General features: G+C 42.5%; 2 protein-coding genes across 4 annotated transcripts in view; one reads left to right on the top strand and one right to left on the bottom strand.

Annotated features, from left to right (window-relative positions):
• Positions 1-19,860, top strand: part of LOC119026695 — a 1,024,654-nt gene that overhangs the window by 596,636 nt on the left and 408,158 nt on the right. The window lies entirely within an intron of this gene.
• Positions 3,374-19,699, bottom strand: LOC119026987 (bMERB domain-containing protein 1-like). 2 transcript variants are annotated; one of them, XM_037111756.1, is made up of 6 exons: positions 19,421-19,699; positions 12,293-12,413; positions 10,881-10,954; positions 10,342-10,456; positions 8,329-8,399; positions 3,374-7,456 (listed from the first exon to the last, which is right to left on the bottom strand). In XM_037111756.1, exons 1-6 carry the CDS (start codon positions 19,500-19,502, stop codon positions 7,347-7,349), a joined length of 573 nt encoding a protein of 190 aa, XP_036967651.1. In that variant the 5' UTR covers positions 19,503-19,699; the 3' UTR covers positions 3,374-7,346. The 2 variants fall into 2 exon arrangements, with proteins under 2 accessions (XP_036967651.1, XP_036967661.1); XM_037111766.1 differs by lacking the exon at positions 19,421-19,699 and adding an exon at positions 14,382-14,567.

Raw genomic sequence — 19,860 nt, 5'->3', positions numbered from 1 at the left:
GAGGAAAATGAAGGAGGAAGACGCGGTGATGTCTTGAGCTCCTCTGGTCCTGCAGGTGCTCCACACACTCGCACTCTTTGCCGGTTTGGCATTTTTCTGAGCGAAGCCACATTTGCGTGACGTCACTGCTGACACAATGAGGGGGAGATAAGCAGGGGTTCAGACCCGTGACCTGGCAACCTGCCACATCGTAATGATTTGATTATTTGGTTAGAGATGCTCAGGGAGTGTTTTGAGGACACATTTGGAGGGAGGGAGGGAGGGAGGGAGGGAGGGAGGACAGGAATGGAGGCAGAGAGAGAGAGAGAACGAGAGGGAGGAGGGAGGATTGACTGGTGGATGAGTCAGAGCTGCTTTTTTTTTTTTTTTTTCCCTTTTTCGAAGAGAGGAAATCAGTTTTGTTTTCTGCACTGGTGACTTCGGGAGAGAGTTAATAGAACGTGGCAACCTTCCAAGTGAAGGTGCGAGTACTGCCCACGCTCTCATTACCGGTGACTGTGATGTTGAGTGTTGCTATTATTTAGAAACCTCTGGACTGAGGAGAGACACGAATGAGAAACAGCGGGAAACAATTTGAAACAGAACTGTGTGCAATAAGCCAAAAAACACCAACTGAATCAAATCCCTTTTTATTGAGTGTGATTATAATCATCACCTGCTGCTATCACACAGTACAAGTCATCACGGTGGTTATGCACATGAGGGAAGAGGAAGCTGGCAGGATCCAGCTGCCTGCACACCAGCAGCTGCTCTCATGTCACCGGACTACTAGTTAGCCAGGACACACAGTCCTGGTCCTGGTAGGATCAAAGAAGTTCTCCAGTAAGGGCTTTGGAGGGGATCGACCTCCACAAGATCAACATGAACACTATTTTGCTCTTAGCAACAATCTGACAGCCTCCGAACTGCCTCCTCTCCACTCTCTTGCGGCGTTGAAAAAGCCTGTTTCTGCGTTTGGACACACTTCAGTGCATCTGCTCTGCTATTTTTGCAGCGCCTAACATCCGCTGTGTTCAGTTGTAGTTATTTGAGTCATTTTGTTAAATATATCCTCTGCACCTTCATTCATTAAAGGACGAGCTCACCCAGAAATGAAAATTCTGCCAACGTCTACCCAAACCCACACCAATGGAAAGTCGGATGACGTTTCTCAGTCCACAAAAATAGCAATGAACAGCTGAAGTCAACGGACTTGTCGCACATCATCTCATTAGCCTTTTGAGTGGGTGACAGATGTATAATAACATATGTGGTTGTTGTGATCACGTTTTCCCACAAGCAGCTTCCTCCCATTAGATCACATGTGAAGAGAAGCCTTTCTAACAACATGACGACTGTCATTCAAATTCAACATCAAAGATCAACTGAGAATCATAATCAGCTCTGAAAAGAAAGAAAGAAAGGCGTTCCTGTTAAAGTTGGTTTCTTTTCTCATCTGTGCAGACAGAAACTTACAGCTGCTTTGTCAGATTATACAATTAACACTCTTTTTTAAATTGATTGATTTTTTTTTTTTTTTACCTAACTCTGAAGACAAATAAAGATCAAGGAAAAGTGACTGAAGAAAAATCATCAAAAGTCATCATTTAAGCACACTGGAGGAATATTTGGGGGAAAAATGCTTTCTGGAATTGTGCCATTCCAATGTCATACCATGAGTGGCCACTAGAACGAAACAGCAACAAGAGGGTGGTGGCACACAACCAAGCTCTCTTAATACATCCACGAGGCGTGTGGACCTCCAGAAGTCTTAGAACCAGCACGAGATTGCTAGGCAACCAGCTGCAACCTGACGTGTTAATTAGGAAGCTTTAGAGGCTCTTGTATGGGCGTGCAACACTGAAGCCCATCCTCTCTCTCTGAAGCAGGCTCTCAACATGTGAGACAGAAAGCCGAATGACGACCATCACTGCAACACTCCTGCAAAGATTCCTTGTAGGATCCTAATTCGTAGTGCCTCGGCCAATCATGATTTTGAGTAAGAGCTTCTCAATTATGAAAAAGCCTACGACTAAAATTAGAAAGCACCTGCCTCCACACATTCACGCTAAGTCTCAAGGCCTTTGGCTTTTTGAGAAGTCAGACTTGTGAACATAACCTGCTGCTTTCTTGCCATGCAGCCAGCTTCAGGTGGCTGGTTACGTATAGAAATGAACCAGTGTGTGTATGCATCTTTTAATAGTTCATCAAGATCAACATGATAGTTGTATTTTACGTCTACTGTTCCGCTGCGCACTGCTCGGCAGTGTTTGGAGGCTTTAAATTGCGTACATGGCTCTACGTGCCTGAAAAAAGTTTTTCCGTTGCTGTGTCATCGCACTGATTCTTTACTTTACTGGCTTGTGTTCCTTCTTGAGAAGTTTTGTTTTGTTCCTGCCTTCGTGAGGGATGGACAAAATATCAATACTGCAATATATCGTATTGCTTCCTCCTGCAGTATGACGACAGCGGCACCAGATATTGAGACTTTTATTAAAACATTCAGGTGCTCTTAACGTAAGTCACTATGTCATGACGCATCGCAGTGTGAACTTCCATAAACTTAATTTGCACAGATTGAAAAGAACTAAGTGAACAATAGCTGCATCCTTCCTTCCAACATCTTGACATCAGATCTGTTCTGCTTTTCTGGAGTTTAGAGTTTTGTCAGTTTATGGCAAGTAGCCATCAGTGTGTGTGATAAATAGGCACTAAGCCAACACTATACAGTGTTTAATACATTGTTTCATCTCAGTTCATGTCGAATTCTGTGAAAGCCATGCCAAGATGCTGTGAATGACCCCACAAATCCTCCACTTTGCCCTTTAGTGGTATTTTGTGTTCTTAAGTCAGACAAATATGGCGGTGTACGGTGGGATGATTGTTTTGCAATGTATTGGTTATCAAATAATTGCTAAATTATGACACTAACTTTGCTGCAGGTAAAGGTATCATGAATTGAATGATACCTGTATATTTTTATCAATTTATGGCTTTCAAAACATCTCACCAAAGGACGACAGTTGGCATATTTACAGTAATGTTGATTGTGTGTGTGTATAATCCCTTTAAATCAGCAAACAAAACTTGTATTTGTTGTTTTGAATTATGGAGAGCTGAGTGGAGTGTTGGTGCTTCACTAATCTATGCTAAAATACACTAAAATAAATTAAGCTAAGCTAAGCAAAGGGAAGCTAAGAGCTCCCTGGCTGTAACTTCATATCAAACATAGCTGAGAGAACGTTACAGATCTCCTGTCTAACTCTCACTTTGAGAATTCAAAACACGCTTGCCATCTTTTCTGTAAGTGTGCATCTGTCTTTCACAGCATATTCAGCTGGCACGAAAAATGATGCAATAACGAGACCCACTCTTGAGACATAAGATTGAATTTATTACATTTGCAGCTTTTAACTGGGAGCATTTGGGAACCCTGTGCCCTGAACATTATATATAAAAAAAAGAAACAGGTCACATCTCTTAGTCATCCTCTGACAGTTTTACAACATATGCAACTTTACACTAGAACCCAGCGGGGTTTAAACATAGCACGACTCAATGAAACAAGTGAGAGTGTGCCATCGGGTCACGGTAACCATAGGAACAAAGCAGTGACAGCTACTGTACGTTTCGTTATCACACTCGTGCTCCTAGCGCAGGTACACAAACTGCACGCGTACACTCACACACACATACATTTTCTCACACGCATGTTTAAACACACATATACTTACACAACGGTGAGCTATGCAGGAGGTGCGCAGGATGATGGTGTTTGAATGACAGTCCTGCCCTTTCCACGCACAGCGTTCACTAAGAACTGGCCTTGTGGGAAATCAGTGTTTTCACTCGGGATGACTCACACTTAAAGATTAGACCCCCACCTATGTCTCAGTGCCCTCCCACCCTCCTTCTCTGTTTTTCATCTCCCTGTTTCCGGCCACTTCAGCCTTTCCTCTTCTGCTATCCTCTCTCCCTCCTCTGCGACACGGTGACTCTCCTAAAAGAATCCTCGCTTGAATCAAAGTGAGGGGCAGTAACACACCCTCCAGCTGTCTGCGTACAGCTGGTTTTATGTGTAAATGTGAAAACCGAAGAACATGCCAAACAATTCCCCACTCAAAATATAATAACTGATTAAACAGCTGTCTTTGTCGAATCTATCATCTTGGCTCGGATGGTTACATTTTTGTGTTTTTGGGGTATGTTAGGATTTACATATTCATATTATACCCCCTTTATGCCCCACCAACCACATAAAGGGGGCATAATGTAAATGTGTAAATCCTAACAGGTATCTACAGACTGTAGCATGAATAAGTCCTAATTCCTGGCATAAGTCAGCATTTTTGCACTTCCAGTTCCAGTTCCGAAGTCAGTGAGTTTTTTTAATGGGTCTTCAGTTCAGTTACTTGAATAAGGTATGTGGTTAACACAAGATTAAAGGTGGATTTATGGTTGCATATATGGGTTATCAAGGTCATTAAATGTCTCTAAGCCAAATACAGACACTCATCTAGTCTCCCGCTACGGGTGGACTGTTGTTACAAACTGTGCTAACTCCAACTTTCCAACTTAAAGACTGATCAATTTATAGTATAGTGTAAAGTGTGTATAGTTTAGTGGTGGTGGTGTCGCTGAAACCATGTGACCGCCAGCACAACTTTGGCTTCTTATTTTAGCTGACTTCATTTATGCTGAAGGTGGCGCTCGGCTGTCAGGATTATGTTTGTGAACAAAATCAGTTTTGGCAATAATCAAAAATCCATTTTAAAAAACCCAAAGCCTTTTTTGTCGAGGCAACCAGGGCAATGCCTTCTGGGTTAGCCTACAAAAATACTACCCTACAGCACTCTACTCGTATTTGTTCATCTAGCCATTACTGACTTTTGTCAAACTAATTTCCTCATCAGAGTGGCACCTCTTTTTCCACACACCCATTAAACAAGAGGAAATATTTTCCTGCTGCAGTGTCTTTTTCCTTTTTCGTACTGCGGCTGTTCCACATAGTGCTTCAGCATTGCCAGCGCGCATGCAATTCCCCCGTGGACCTCACATGACAGCACCAGACATGGTTGCTGGGTGATATGTGACCCAAAGCCTCTATGACAGTGTTGAGACTAAATATGAAAAGATACAGCGATTGAACAAAAGAGACAGCTGCATCCATCCCAAGGACTGGCTTGGGGGGGGGGAATGAAGAAACAGTAACAAGTGAGTCTTAGAGGAATGGGAAACAAAACAGGAGATTCACGGAGAAATTAATCATCTATATCAATTAAAAAGATTTAAGAGACTTTAAATTAAAAGCTGTGTTATCTCCAGTACTTTCCAGCCAAGTACAGCAGCCTCGTGTTGACTTAATCTCCAAGCAGGTGTTAGTTTGTCTGAAAGGGTCTGAGAGGGATTCAGAGGCTCAATTATGTGTTATTGAATCCAAAGTGCTGTAAGCTGGGTTATCCCCAGCGTGAATCCAAAACATGATTTTTCTGTCTTGTGTTTACCTTCTATTCGTTACCCACGATCGCGCTCCAGGGTTTGTTTTTGTCTCAGTTGTCCGATCCGTCCAACCTTCCACGTCGACTCATTGTAGAGATATGGGGTATATATATGGTTGCTATGGCAACTACTCTTCTCAGCAACACAGAGATCTGCTCTATAGTTTGATTGGCTGTCCCTGTGCTCAACGTAAAGGACACGGATACACCTTCCATAGGTACATACTCGAGCCACACTCAGATAAGGTGGTAACAAATATATCATGTTCATTCATAGTGTAAGTGGGCTGAAAACATAAAGTACCCACTCAAAACGCTGTCAAGTGTGCCTTGGTGATGCATATGATGACTATCTTTAGCACTGGAGTGGTGACAATCCTCAAAGTTACACACTGATTTTCGTCATTTTTAACACAAAATTTTAAAATCAGTCTCAGCCCATGGAGTAAAAGGTAGCGTGGTAGTGACATGAAAATGCAGGGCAGCATTTTTTCACATTAAGCTTCCTGCTAAAATATCATACAGAAATATATGTCACTTCATAAACGTCACATTGGAATCAAAATCAAAACGGTTTCACACATATTAAAGCAGTATTATGTAGAAATCGGCTGCGACAGAGACACCATCCACCCAATTACATAGACTGCACCACCAAAATGACTCTGAAGCTGTTGTTTTAAGGTACAAAAGTTACATGATGTTGCTTTAACTGTTATGACCTCAGTCTAGCAGTCTGCAGCGGTCCGCATTGTCTGTGATTCATTCATGTGTAAACTGTCTGTATGCACTGACAGCTCGTGTTGTTACCACACAATGGACACCCACATATGTCTTAATACAGTGTGTATCCCCGGATGACCCTGCACTCACTGTCTTTCCCCTCGGCTGTCAGCTTGTTAGCTCTCTCCATTCTGTACTATCTCTTCTCATCATAAATATGTAATTACAAACTGGAGCAGGGTGACTGCACAATCTGTCAGAAAGTAAACAACAGGGACGACTGAGGATTAGCAATAATATGTGATGTTCTTCAGTGTTTCTTTGCAAACAAAAACAACGGAGGACGCACTGCGGTTAGTCAAGTTTACTATTACTAGAGGAAAATAGAGTGTAATGAGACATTACTTACTTTCTTCACAAAACACCACTTTGCAATAGGTCACAGCAATTTGGGTCCCGAGTCAAATGACAGGCGACTTCTTCCAAACAGAGCTCCCGATTAATGTCACTTTCATTAGCGTTATCTCCTTAATGCTGATTATGTAGTTCCGGCAGTGTGTCTAGACTGGCCTGCTGACTTCTGCAACAGCAGCTACTTTTTTTAATGAGCAAGATGACACTTATCACAGCTCAGTCAGGTCTTTAAATATAAAACTGGTAGGCAAGTCAATCCAATTAGTGTTTATAACATACATGCCTGACTTGTGCTATGCTTTTTCTGTCCTCCGAACGCTGCCCTGTCGGCCTGAGAAAAGAGAAATAAATACACCATGTTGGTTTGCTTCTTGTTATGAAATTATAATCAGGAGAATTTGGCTGAACAGTGATGATAACAGAGTTTAACTGAAAACAGGGGTGGGACGAGATACGTGGGGAGCAGAGGCACGGGATGAAAACAAAATCGGATGTGAACGAGACAAAACAGATCCGACACAAGACAAACATGGGTGTGAGAACACGCCGCGCGATCTTTGCAACATCCTTTACTCTCCCGCCTGAGAAATTCTCAACTTTTGTCTGCAGCGCTCCATCCACGCTTCAAAGTCCTTCTCCGACTGAAAGGCTGAAACTGGAAATATTGACTCCCATCAGTGTTTGTGGCCCCCGTGTCGGCCCCGGAGTGGGGGCTCCCACTGTGACTCCAGGCTACATGATGGAGCAGGTGAATCCACAGCACTCCTTCAGCAGGGTGAGGCCTGTCTTGGTGAAGGGAGAGGAGGTCTGCTGAGCCCTGGATGGCACCCGTCTGGGGACACCTGGAACCCAGAAAAAAAAGAAAAAAAAATCACACTTTGAGGGGAAAGACATCCTCCAAAACCTGTTTTGGTTTTATCATGTAAATTTCATCTGTTACGTCTTAAATTCAGATGATGACGACAGGTCTAAAAGCCTCAGAGCTCCAATTTCTGTTTTATGGTGAGTCAGGCAGTGGCTGTGTGAAGACTCATCCTTCAAAGGCCTCAAGAGGACAAAAAAAACATTGCACAGGAAGACATTTGGAATGAGGAAGATTTTTCCGGCTGCTTATTTCCCATTGTTCCCAAAACATAGAGGCGTAAATGCTGAGGAGTGGCTTGGCCTGAAATCTCATCCGGCCAATCCATGTGCCGCCTCATAATCCTAAACTGTGATTGGTTAGTCAGGGGTCAAAAACCAACTGCATGTGAATGCAGCTTTTTCATCATGTTTTTTCTATATTTGAGAGAGAGAGAGAGAGACAGAGATCTGTGAAGTAGCAATTTTGTCAGTATGTTGTCCACACATTCTTAATTATTTTTGGTACTTTATACTGTGACTATATTTTAGAATGTTTTCTTTTGTGTAACTTTATATTAAGGCGTCTCTCTGTTGTGTTCAGATTGGTAGGTCTATTTATCAGTTACATTCAAATAAAAAAAAAAAAAAATTCATAAACTGTGAGATACTGTAATATTCGTCTTGACAGTAGGAATGAGCCACTTAGACAGAAATAATAATTAACACGATCTCATACTTCATGCCACCCCCTGCACATGCCTCTTGCCCTGTACAGCCATGCCTGTCAAACATCTGGAAATCTCGCTGCCAATTTGGTGTCACGTGTTGAGGCTTTGATGGAGCACAATGTTACAGCATTACGCTTGAATACCTGTCTTCTTCATACGTCTTGGGAATTTGGACTTCAGAAAATCGGCCATTTCTTTATCCTCTTCTTTCTCCCTGTAGAAAGAGAGACACATTGAACCTGGACCACTCAAGTCTTCAATTGCCTTCGGATCACAAAGAGCAGATGGCCAAAAGATATCCTGGGAATAATTCCTTGTTATACAGACATAAAAGTAAAACAAGTGTGGTCTCTACTTTACCCTGCTGGGACTTGCCATCTATTTCACAAGCACAGATTTGCTTGAACATTTCTTTCTCTTCTCTTTTACTATCTCTTATCTATGTTGCCTTGTCTTGTCGCCTCGTCGTCCACAGTTGCTGAGAGGGACAAGACCCAACAGCACAGTAGACTACAAGCAGGACAGTGCCAGATACAGGTAGTGATCACTACAAGGGGGGAAAAGGTAATTTCATTTGTCATGATTCTGGAGGGATACAAGAGAAATGTGACCAGGAGAGGAAACCAGCAGAGGCCAGTGAAAAACAGGAGTCTCCGGAGAATATGCGAAGGGGTGGTGAGTATGAATAAATTGGAGAGATGAAACACCTTCCCACTGGATAAGAAACCTAATACGTTTCTCGCTATTGGAAAAGATTAGATTTACTCTGAGAGGTTCTACAGAAAATTCAATACATCTGGCAGCTACTCTTTTATACAAAGGGATTTTGAGATTGAATAAACATATTTAGCATATTTGGATGTTTGCAGTGCCTTTGGCGGCGGGCCATCATGACACCTTGGTCTCAATATGACATAATTGTGATTTTAAACAATTTTCAATGTGCCTGATGATACAATAACGTACACCGCGATTCATTTTGTCACCAAAGAAAAACTTCCTCACTGTCTGGAGTGTCCAATAAGATTAGGTTTTAGTATAGTATATGATGTATTTTGATATTCTACAGCCAGAAAGCTTTATTTGTATTTGCAATTTTAAAAAAAATGGTTGCTGCGTCTCTGTAACAGCGACTGTGCGAGCTGCTGAGGGTATAAAAGCGAAAACACGGACGCCGCAGACAGAATTTTCTTGTGAAAGACAGCCGGAGTGAAAGCACCACAACAGAAAACTTCTAAATTTATCAGCGTGGACAACATGGCCTTGAGCGCCATCACAGCCTCTCCTCTCTGCGATCCATTACCGCACTGTTGTTCTCCTGCTTCCTGCCTCTCACCTTCCCAGCAGCCCCTTCAGCCTTTTCACAGCATGCAGGCAGCTGCCAACACAAAGTGTTGATCACACGAACCAACACTTCTCGACACTTTCCTAGAATCAGAGTGGTGGGGGGGATAAAAACCTAAAATGTTGCTTTATCCTGTTAGACCACATCTGGTCACCCGCTGTCAAGTCACATTCGATCAAAAGTTTAAAACCTGCGAGGACGTGCGCGCTTCATCAGGATCAGCGTGAACGGAACTAAGATGGTCGGCACACCTAAAAAAAAAAAAAAAGACAAAATAGATGCAACCAATTTTTTTTTTAAATTATACTATTGGCAGCTTGTCTTGCAGTACCCTCGCTGACACATCTTTAATTGAAGCGGCTCTCTGCTGTGCCCTCTGAGGTTCGCTCCCTCGCAGAGCTCTGCCTCAGGTGTCTTTTAATAGAGTGCGATGGGACGTCTTTGTGGAAGCGTGGCTGATACTGAAACAACTTTCCCAGAGGTTCCAGCATGAGCCCGTTCAGTCAGAATTTTAATGAATCGCGCTCATGAATTGGCGTCGTCAGAGATCTGAGCCCCTTAAATGAAAAAAAAAAATCATGTCAAACTTTCATTTTTTCCACTTGTGTGAAAAAATTCCTTGAGACCTTTTTTTGGGGAGACTGCATGAATGCCAGACTATACTGTGCTGCACTGTTCTCTATCTGCTGGATTTTTACACGTGCAGTATGATTTCAATTTCTTTCATCCTCCATCTTTAATTATTCATTCACAGCCTATAGTGACAGACACCAAAGGACTCCTACCGAGCCGCAATGAGGCAGAAACACACCTGAGCCGTTCGAACTCCACATCGTCCACCAGGAAATCTCTGGTCTCCACCAGCTTGTGGATCTGCTGCAGCAGCTCTTCTTCCTTCTGCCGGTCCTCGTTGGACTTGTCATTATCTGCAGCACAGGACAGCTGAGAATCTGCTGCTTGTTTGGTAAACGTGATGATTACTAGTATTATTGAGAAGACTGGAGGACTTTAAAGTCTGGAGGTGACACAGGGACACGAAACCCCCCATCCTGGGAAAACTATGATTTGTACAGTGTTTGCAGAGGCAAACACAGCAATGTAGCTAGCTTTCCTGAGCAGAGTTACTGCACTACTCCCCATCAGCCTCCACAGTTGAGACTCCCAACTGATCAAATGTTCAGGGCATGTAAACACACGTCTGTACTGGATTAGCTTCATGTAAACCCTTAAGTTGATTCTCTGATCAGATTGATTTCAATCAGATTGAGGAAACATTGTCCACTTCAACACAGCTATTTACTTTTTTACCTTTTTTCCACCTTTAACTATCAAAATCCAGAGGACTCCTACCTGGTATGGACACTAATTTATGCAGGTCCTTCTTTAGTCGAGTGATCTCCTTGCACAGCTGAATGTCATCCATCCTGCACGGGCATGATGAAACAAAAGAAACACGTATCAGCGCTGCAAGAGCTGCATATCAGCTCACTTTCTACTTTAAAGTGTGAAGCGGGGAGTGCAATCATGACTCTACTGTTCGGGGAAAATGAAATTCAAACAGAGACAGCTCGATTTTGATCTTTTAGGCCATTTCACAGAGGACATAACACAATCTTTTCTGAGCAGGAAAAATCCCTTGTGATGGGTCTGGTAGCTTTCGCTGGCTCGTCATATCAGCGGATCATTACTGACAGGGAGGTGGGGTGGAAGACACTGTGGAGTGAGAGGTCCTCACGTGACCTCAGTATCACAGCAACACATTTTTGAAAATTTTTTTTTTAGAGACACAGGTGGGCTATTCAAAGTGTCAGATTTAAAAACTACACATTAATCAATGCCAGGGAAGCGAGATCCTCGTCACCACCGTGCCCCGTCTACCTGTCGTGTAAAGATGCTCCCCGCAGACGTGTAGGAGGAGAAATGGCCGTGAGGTCTGGAATACAAATGATATGCTTTACTTATCCTGCTGGAAGAAAACACACCTTGGGGTTTTGTTTGTTTGTGGATGGCTTCAAATCAAGACTCTCCATCTCCGTCCTCTCCCCCCCCCCCACCTCCTCGTCCTCCTCCTCCTCCTCTCTCCATCCTCTCCCCTCCTCCTCTCCCCTCCACCTCCTCCAGTCTCTCATTCTCCCACTTCATCCGTTTGGTTTGTGCTTGCTACTCCTCACACGCCACTCCTCGCATTCCCCCCGCTGTCTGAGCAGCGTTGCTGCCTATCTTTTGGAGGAGCAGTTGAATAAATATCCATGCATTAGGCTGCTTAGAGGAAGCAAAGGTAAAGCCATTGAAATTTTAATGGGGGCCAGCTTGGGGCATGATGGAGAGAAATGAGGGGAGAGAATACAGGGCAGTGGTTTGCTTCTGATGCCAAGCTGTGCACCTGACTGGGAAAAAAGGGGCTGAAATGGCCAACTGGTCTGGGAACAGCCAAAGCCTTAAAATATAATTCTTACCTCTATACTACATGCTGGTGTGGCTTGATCAGTGCACTTTCTTGACTAATTATTTGACTCATTCTTTTATTCAGAATTATGCTGGACGAGCTGTATGAAGCTATTTTATGTTCGTGCAGTTCTTGTTCTTTTTTTTTTTTTTTTTTTTTGCTTAAGTTACTTGGGAGAAGGCTGCCACACTGTATCTCCAGGAAATTATTTTGTGTGAGTAGATACAGACGGCATTTTCATTTTTTGGGTGAACTGATCCCGTTGATAAACCAGCTTGATGGTCTAATGACGCCTAATGTTGGCGTGTTTACCCACATGTATCTGAGCTCTGACTCCCTCCTGACCAGGACATCCCTGATCCTCTCGATCTTGAAAAGCTCCCCTTCAATGTCGTCGGCGGTGATGGTGGAGTCCGCCATGGACACCACGTCGTCGTCTGAGAGAGAGAGGGCGAGAGAGAGAGAGAGAGAGAGAGAGAGAGAGAGAGAGATTCATTTCTTGATTCATTTTGTGAAGACCGTGATTTGGACAAATGCTGGCAACATGCCTGATAAGTGACACATGCAGACACACACACACACACACACACACACACACACACACACCCAAGAGCTCTTTAAATGTATCCAGATAGCTACTGCGGAACAATAACGGCAAATGAATCTGCATTTTCAACTGAATAAACAGCTGCAGCAGCTGTACTTTGAAATTGTTGCTTGTTGAGGAGCAGAGCATCACAGTCAAATTACCATGTGTCAGTGGCTGGCACATCTCTCCCTCTCTCTCTCTCTCTCTCTCTCTCACACACACACACACACACACACACACACACTGATTAATTGCGTAAACCAGGTTGGTGGGTCAGCCCGGGAAATTAGCCTCCCCCCGCTCTGGCTGTCAGATACACACTGCAGCCCTGTCTGCCCTGCCTCGTTCCGCTGTGGAGAGATTAGTTGACTGCTCATTCAGTGTCAATCTTTCAGAGGAGCATACAGCAATCCTCTGGTGTAATCCTCGCACAGTGTCTCCAGTGTGAGGATTTCCTCCCTTTCTCTGTTTCATATCATTGTAAGCTGAACCTCTCTGGGGTGGTCAGACCAAACGAAACATACGAGGATCTTAAGGGTGCTATGGTGGACATTTTTCTCAATTTTCTGTCATTTGAGGGCAAAAATCTATAAATAAGTTTTACTGATGAAGAGAACACGACCAAGTCGCCAGGATAAAATGATGGCAGTTAATGTTTGTATGCGTCATGTGTACCACACTGACATCTCAACAGTAATATTGTGTAATATTATATTTACATGACATGTTCATGAGCCCTGGAGTTACAGTCCAGCAGTGGTTGTGGCAACAGCACATCTCCAACCGTGTTAGAGGTGATCACAATTAGGTATTTTAGGCCAAAACATGATCTTTTCCCAACCTCAACCAAGTGAGTTTTTGTGCCTAAACCTAACCAGAGCATAAGCACAGCGTTGTTACAACGAATAAAAACTTGAACCAAAGGAAACGTAGAGTTGACAGATAAAGACATGTAAGGTTCAAACATATCTGTGGTTTGTAGAAACCTTTTCAAGTGGATTGTGAAAACGTTTCCCTGAATTCTGGGAAACTGAGATGAAAATATTTTTTCACTATTTTCAGAAAAAACATGACAGAAAATTGATAAAAAAATAAATAAATGTAATCAGTGGCAAAACTAAACAGTGAGGGCGTTTAAAGCGATCTCATAATTTACCTCGGATACAGGAGAAAAAAACAGAATACAGTAATTACTGTTATGAATATTACAGTTTGTACAGTATGGACATTCAAGAGAACTGAATGTTCCACATTAAACATTTGGAAGTTGTTGTTGGGATGAAATCAAGGCAGGGAAGAGTTTACACTAGCAGAGGTCTCAAAAAAAAAATCAAAAGGCATTAAATAATTGAAATAATAATTGAATTCAGCATACTGCATATCCAGAGGGACAACAGAATGGTTCATGATGATTTCAACAGAACAATCAGACGGTCATAAGTAATCCCTGTAGAAACGTCCTCTCTCTCTCACACAGCACCTCTGCTTTCAAACAATTAATAGATAATCTGTTTCATTATGCATGTCAACCCTTGTATTTCTCCTGTTAACTACGATTTCAAATAAAACAGAGTTCTGGTAATGGGTAAACTCAGTCTAAAATAAAATGCATTTCATACACTTGTGAGACAGTGTTTGCTCAAAAGAGCTCAGCCTCCAATTGTGAATGTGTGGGCCTGCAGCAAACTGCGCTGTAATGCTTTTTAATGAATCTGTCCTTGGACATCAAAACATTAAGTACATCAGCATATCAAACATTTTTCGCCATACAGACAATTTATCTAAACTTAAAATACATGCAATAGATTCAATTTACCCTGAGATGTAGTGTAGCTGAACCTCTCGATGGTCAAAGATCTGCAGTGAAAGCAGCAGCTCTGCACTCGAAGGAAATCACCACCGCCTGCTCTTGATTTGTTCCATTTAGCAGTCTTGGAGAACTGTCACTTCCCCACAGAGAGCCTCACAACATGGGGGCCGAGACGGACATAACCAGGGAGATATCAATACCCCCACTGACTGACAGTCCCTGACTCCTCCTGGGGCTCTTAAACCCTCTTTACACGCACACACACACGCACACACATACGCACACACATACGCACACACACACACACACACACACACACACACACACACACACACACACACACACACACACACACACACACACACATACTAAGTAGAGCTCCAGTGTGCAATATCTCTATTCTAGTCACATTTAGCCTGAGGGAAGGTAGGAGCTCGCTGGGTTCAAAGTGCTGTGAAGACGCGTCCTCTGCACTATAGGGTGAAAAGAGGCGGAATAAAGAGAGAGAGAGAAGTGTATTGTGATAATTCAAACTGGGATTGTGTGACTTCGGGGTAGTAGTAAAAGCACTGTGGGAAGCATTAACCATGCTCGCTGATGATTGCTGGTTTACATTCACTCGTATCCCTGCTGGCATCACACTCTTTATTTGGGAGCTTGTAGCTGCGGTCTGTTTTGTGTGACAGACAAAAAAAAGAAGGGCTCCTGGAATCCAGACCAACATCTGCACGTAGACACTCAGTACTCGGTTATATGTCTGCATCTGCAGTGACAGCAAAGCAGCAAATAACTTTCATTTCTAAGGACACTTTGTAGAAATGTTGTTACCTACTTGAACCTAAAAGGAGGATACATTTTTATTCACTTTCTTTAAAAACAAAATAATAATAATAATAATAATAATAATAATAATAATAATAATAATAATAATAATCTTTGCATCAAGTCTATCCTGATGACTTGAAACTTAACAGAAAATATATTACTCAGCTAAGCCTTGAAAGATAAAGACTCCTGACTTTACTTGATTTGAGACATAACGACTCAAAAAATGTGCCTGTGTTCAGTGTATGTTTATTCATTTTAGCCTTTTGTAGTCAGTATTTCACTCTCAAAGTTATGTGGAGGGCGTTTTTTTTTTTTTTGTTTTTTTTTTTTTTTTAATTGAGAAGAACTTGTGGAAGCTTTTATAAACATTTTATAAAACTCTAATTTTTGTTTGTTTGTTTGTTCTTGTCCTTTGTCATGGCTTCACTAGCTCAAGAAAAAAAAAAAAAAAGACTTGAGACGTGTCTGAGACCTGGACTGATTGGTTTAAGTCAAGTTAAGTTTATTGCCTCATTCTGTGAGAGGACCAGAAGATCTCATGTCAGCGTGCCAGCAATGGAGTTATAGCCTGGAGGCAATTAGTTTAGCTTAGCAGTGAAAACAGAGGCAGGTGGAAACAGTTCACACATTAACATGCTGTATCACCTTTGTTTAATGTGATTGCTTCTCATTATAAAGTAATCTAATCACCATCCTGTTTGAGCTCCTCGGTTTTTTCTTGTGTGGTGTGTATTCTCTGTACTGTCTAGTGGCCCTGGATTGTATCAGTAGGAGAACTGAACCACAATTTTGACTGATACCTTTTTTTTTTTTTTTTTTAGGGCATGCAAATCATGAATTAACCATCAACTTAATCTAACTAATTTCATTCCACTCGCACTGTTTAATTTGCCTAATCTAATAAAATAATCCTTGAGGGTTAACTTTCACAAAACGGTTTCTTAATGATTTAAAACAGCCCTTTTTTCATAGCAAACAGCGCACACAGGTTTAAGGAACAACTATTAACTGAGTGCTGGAAGGGAAAGCTAATTAGTTCCTGTTACCTCTGCTTTTTCTGCTGGGATGAATCCAAAAGACACAGCAATGTCTGCTGCGATAAAAAGGTGTCACAGGGTTCTCACAAAGATAGATTGGGGTACGTGATTCGTGTTATTGCAGAGGAATGCACACCTGTCGTTTTTTCATGCCCAAAAAACTGATTTAGGGGAACAGCGTGAGGTTATTATGAGCCAAAACAGAAAGTGCACACACTTCACAAAGAGATTTACTGGAAGTTGTGTTTAGAATTGACCAAGGCCGTCTGCGGGTCTTAGTGTGTACCAGAGTGAGAAATTGAAAGTGAATGAAAAAGAGAAAGCCACTCACTCTTTGTATTCCCCCCTCAAAGTGCCCAGTGTATTCACACTGCATACTCATTATGCTGCAGGTGTAAAGACGCTGAATGTTTCACCGACAGTAACACCTCTCTCATGAAGCAGATGCTGTGCTTGAAATTACAAACAAGACCTGCTGAAAAAACATCACATGACAATCAGGAAACTGGGCCCCTTAAAAGAAATGCCGCTGAGCAAATATGACCAAAAGGCAAATCGCTATCGCTGTTGCCATAAACTACAAAAGAACAATTTATTTTATTTAGATAGTTTCAGCATTTTGACTCATCTCAAACGTCCAACCGGAAAAATCCACTGGTTGAATTTAGAGAACTCTAATCAAATAACGCTTAAACATAAACGCGAATGGTTTGAAGGGGTGATTTAAAAGAAATGGAAAGAATTAAAGTTAGAACCAAAGCTACTTGGGCCAGCGTAACCACTCGCTGCTGCTAACTGGACTGGCTAATATTAGCTGTAGCTGTCTTTGCCTGTTGCAACTAGCTGCCATTAACAAGTAGCTCAGTTAGACGAGGAGCTAAAGTCAACGGGCCTCCGAGCGAACATGGCTGGACACCAGACAGGGACTGAACACAGCTTCTGAAAGAGAGAGGCTGACACCAGTTGGAAGTCAGGGGACACAGTACAGAGGTGATTTACAGCAGCTCTGATCAGGACTGTTATTCCGGGGACAAGAGGACACAGCAGTCATGGACAGGAGGTGATGAAGCATCAGAGGGACCAGAGAGAGTTGGGCAACAGCAGTGAGTGAAAAAGGCGTGCAGAGCCAGAAGATTTTCGCATATTAAATTTGTAAATTTAAGGATACATTTCGTTGAGTTTTTAGTTCATGTCAAGTTTGAATGAAGTGTGTGTTATGATGAGTTTGCATTGCAGTTAAGCTCATCTTAGACCAATAAAAGAGAAAACTAACTTTGTATGGTTGTATTTTTCTATTTCTTTTTCTGAAAAATATGTATATTTCTAGGCACGTTGTCAGCTTACAGTGTTTTGTGTACTTATTAGACTAAGAGGCAAAACTTTTACACTTCCCAGCTGAACCTGCGAGGGCTTCTGGAGCATCGCATTTTGCAGCACAAAGTAGTGCGAGACAGGACGGGTTGGCATGCTAACTTAAGTAGGCATCTCTGTCATAGCACACAGACGCCTTTGACATAATGTCTAACACTGTTGTTTCTTCACACGGTTGATAAGTAACATTTCTACCTCTACCTTATTGTGATGTATTGTATCATATTGTCTTGTAGTACTTCTTGAGGGACTGTACTGGTGACAGTAGGCATGATCTCCCAAAGAAGAGAGAATGATCTTGTTAGTTAAGGCCAGCACAATGATATTGATTACATTAAGATTAAGATGCATTTTTTTAAGCCTGGGGATTCCTATGAAGCTGAATGAAACAGCGGACCGTGAGCTGGGTTCAGGTCTCCTGTGCAACCTGAACCTGAACCTTGTTCAGTATATCCATACATCATTAGAGACAGCAGGCTCTGCGTCAGAGGCTCTCGAGGACAGGTTATGTTGCCACTGAGCAGTTATGACTCATCACTAGACCTCACTGAAACATTCCCTCTTTCTCCTCCTCTCTCACAATTTCTCTTCTCCCAGTGCTTTTCCTCATTTCAACCAGTACCAAGGCCCCCCCGCAGATGTGAATTACATCATGAGCTCAGTTTACAGTCTTTGCTCTGACTCCATCCCTCCTCTCTTTTCACGCTGCCACAATGCGCTTTACCTAATGAGGTAGAGCAGCATACTGACAGACACATCAGCCAGATTAGAGAGCGAGAGGCAGAAGAAGTGGAGGAGGAAAGAGGAGGAGGGACGAGGGGAAGGGGTGGAGATGAATAAATGAAGAGTAAAATCTTCCAATGTGATGGAGAAACAGATCTATGTGTTAAGAGATCCTGCACAGCTCTCTGAACTTGCCACCTGACTGATCACGTCAGTCAGCTACATGGATGGACGGTGTGTCAGTACGATCGAAATGCCTTGACAACATCTGCAAAAAACAATCTACAAATGCAATGTAGAGGAACAGAACTGAAACAAAAATTAATCTGCTAAAATTTAGATTTTTTTTTTTGCGTTTCAGATCTTTTGTTTCCAGCCTCTCTAACATGAGGATCTACTGCTTTTGTCCAGTTTATTTTAGATTTAAAATAAAACGCTGTGGGATTTTGGACTGAAATTGTAAAGACACTTTTCTCTAATTTCTGACATTTCTTAAACCATGCAAAGAAACAACTATAATTTTCAGGCTTTCGAGGACTGTTACAGCAGTGTGAAGCTCTACGGTATGCAATTAAAAGCTCCAGTAACTTCCGGCTTAACAGTCTATCGAATGTGGGTCATTATTCCTCACTTGAGGTGCAGTAATGGGCCCTCACTTTTTTCTTACAAAACTAGACACAAACGCCCGCACACACACACACATATACACACAAATGTCGGAACAGACACCTGTGGATTTTTGACATTTTCAGAGCTGCAGTCTGCACTGCAAATAGAAAAGTACATTGATTGGCTCTATCAACAGACCCAAGATGTCGAAGTAAAAGATTACAGAACTGCAACAACCCGTTTGCATTGTGGAGAGACGAGACTGAACACAAACCTAAGAAGCCTTACATGCACATTATGGTGAAGTCAAAGATTATGTTGTAAAATAAACAGCGTCAAACAAATTCACAGTATCACTGTAAGACACTGTAACTCCCTGTGATGGTACTGAGAACATGAGGTACAGCTGAAGATCAGGAGAACTGAGAGTGATACATTTTATTATAACTTAATCAATAGTAAAAACGCTGCAGTAACCTGGTTTGTTGGTGCCTCGGGTCCATTCTGTGTGCTCCAGTGAACCATACTGATGATGAGGAGAGCCTTGCTTCCTCTCCATCGCTCAAGCAGCTTGTCTCGTCTTCTCCCTACGCTTCCAGTTGCAGTGTCGGGGAAACAACTACAGGGGGAGGGTCTTGCAGTGTCAGGCTGCTGCTTTGCTTCATTGAGTCATCGCCAGCGACCAACCTGTGGAGGCAGAGAGAGGGAGATGCTCCGGTGGTCCCCACCAGCTCAGGCAGGTGTTGGCGTATCTGTGCAGAGCGTGGAAGAGTCTCCCTGTGTAAACCAGCACTCAGACTGAAAAGGTAGTGACTAAATAACACCACCTGGTGGCTGCTGGATGCGGTAACAAAATGGGCTGAAGTACTAAGAAAAAACATTTCCTCCTATAATCAGCTCAGGATTAAAGTTGTGGT

This window comes from Acanthopagrus latus, chromosome 1 (assembly GCF_904848185.1).
Source record: "Acanthopagrus latus isolate v.2019 chromosome 1, fAcaLat1.1, whole genome shotgun sequence".
NCBI classification, from domain to species: domain Eukaryota; kingdom Metazoa; phylum Chordata; class Actinopteri; order Spariformes; family Sparidae; genus Acanthopagrus; species Acanthopagrus latus.
The sequence above is the reverse complement of the archived record's forward strand: the minus strand, read 5'-3'. Positions and strand labels throughout refer to the sequence as shown.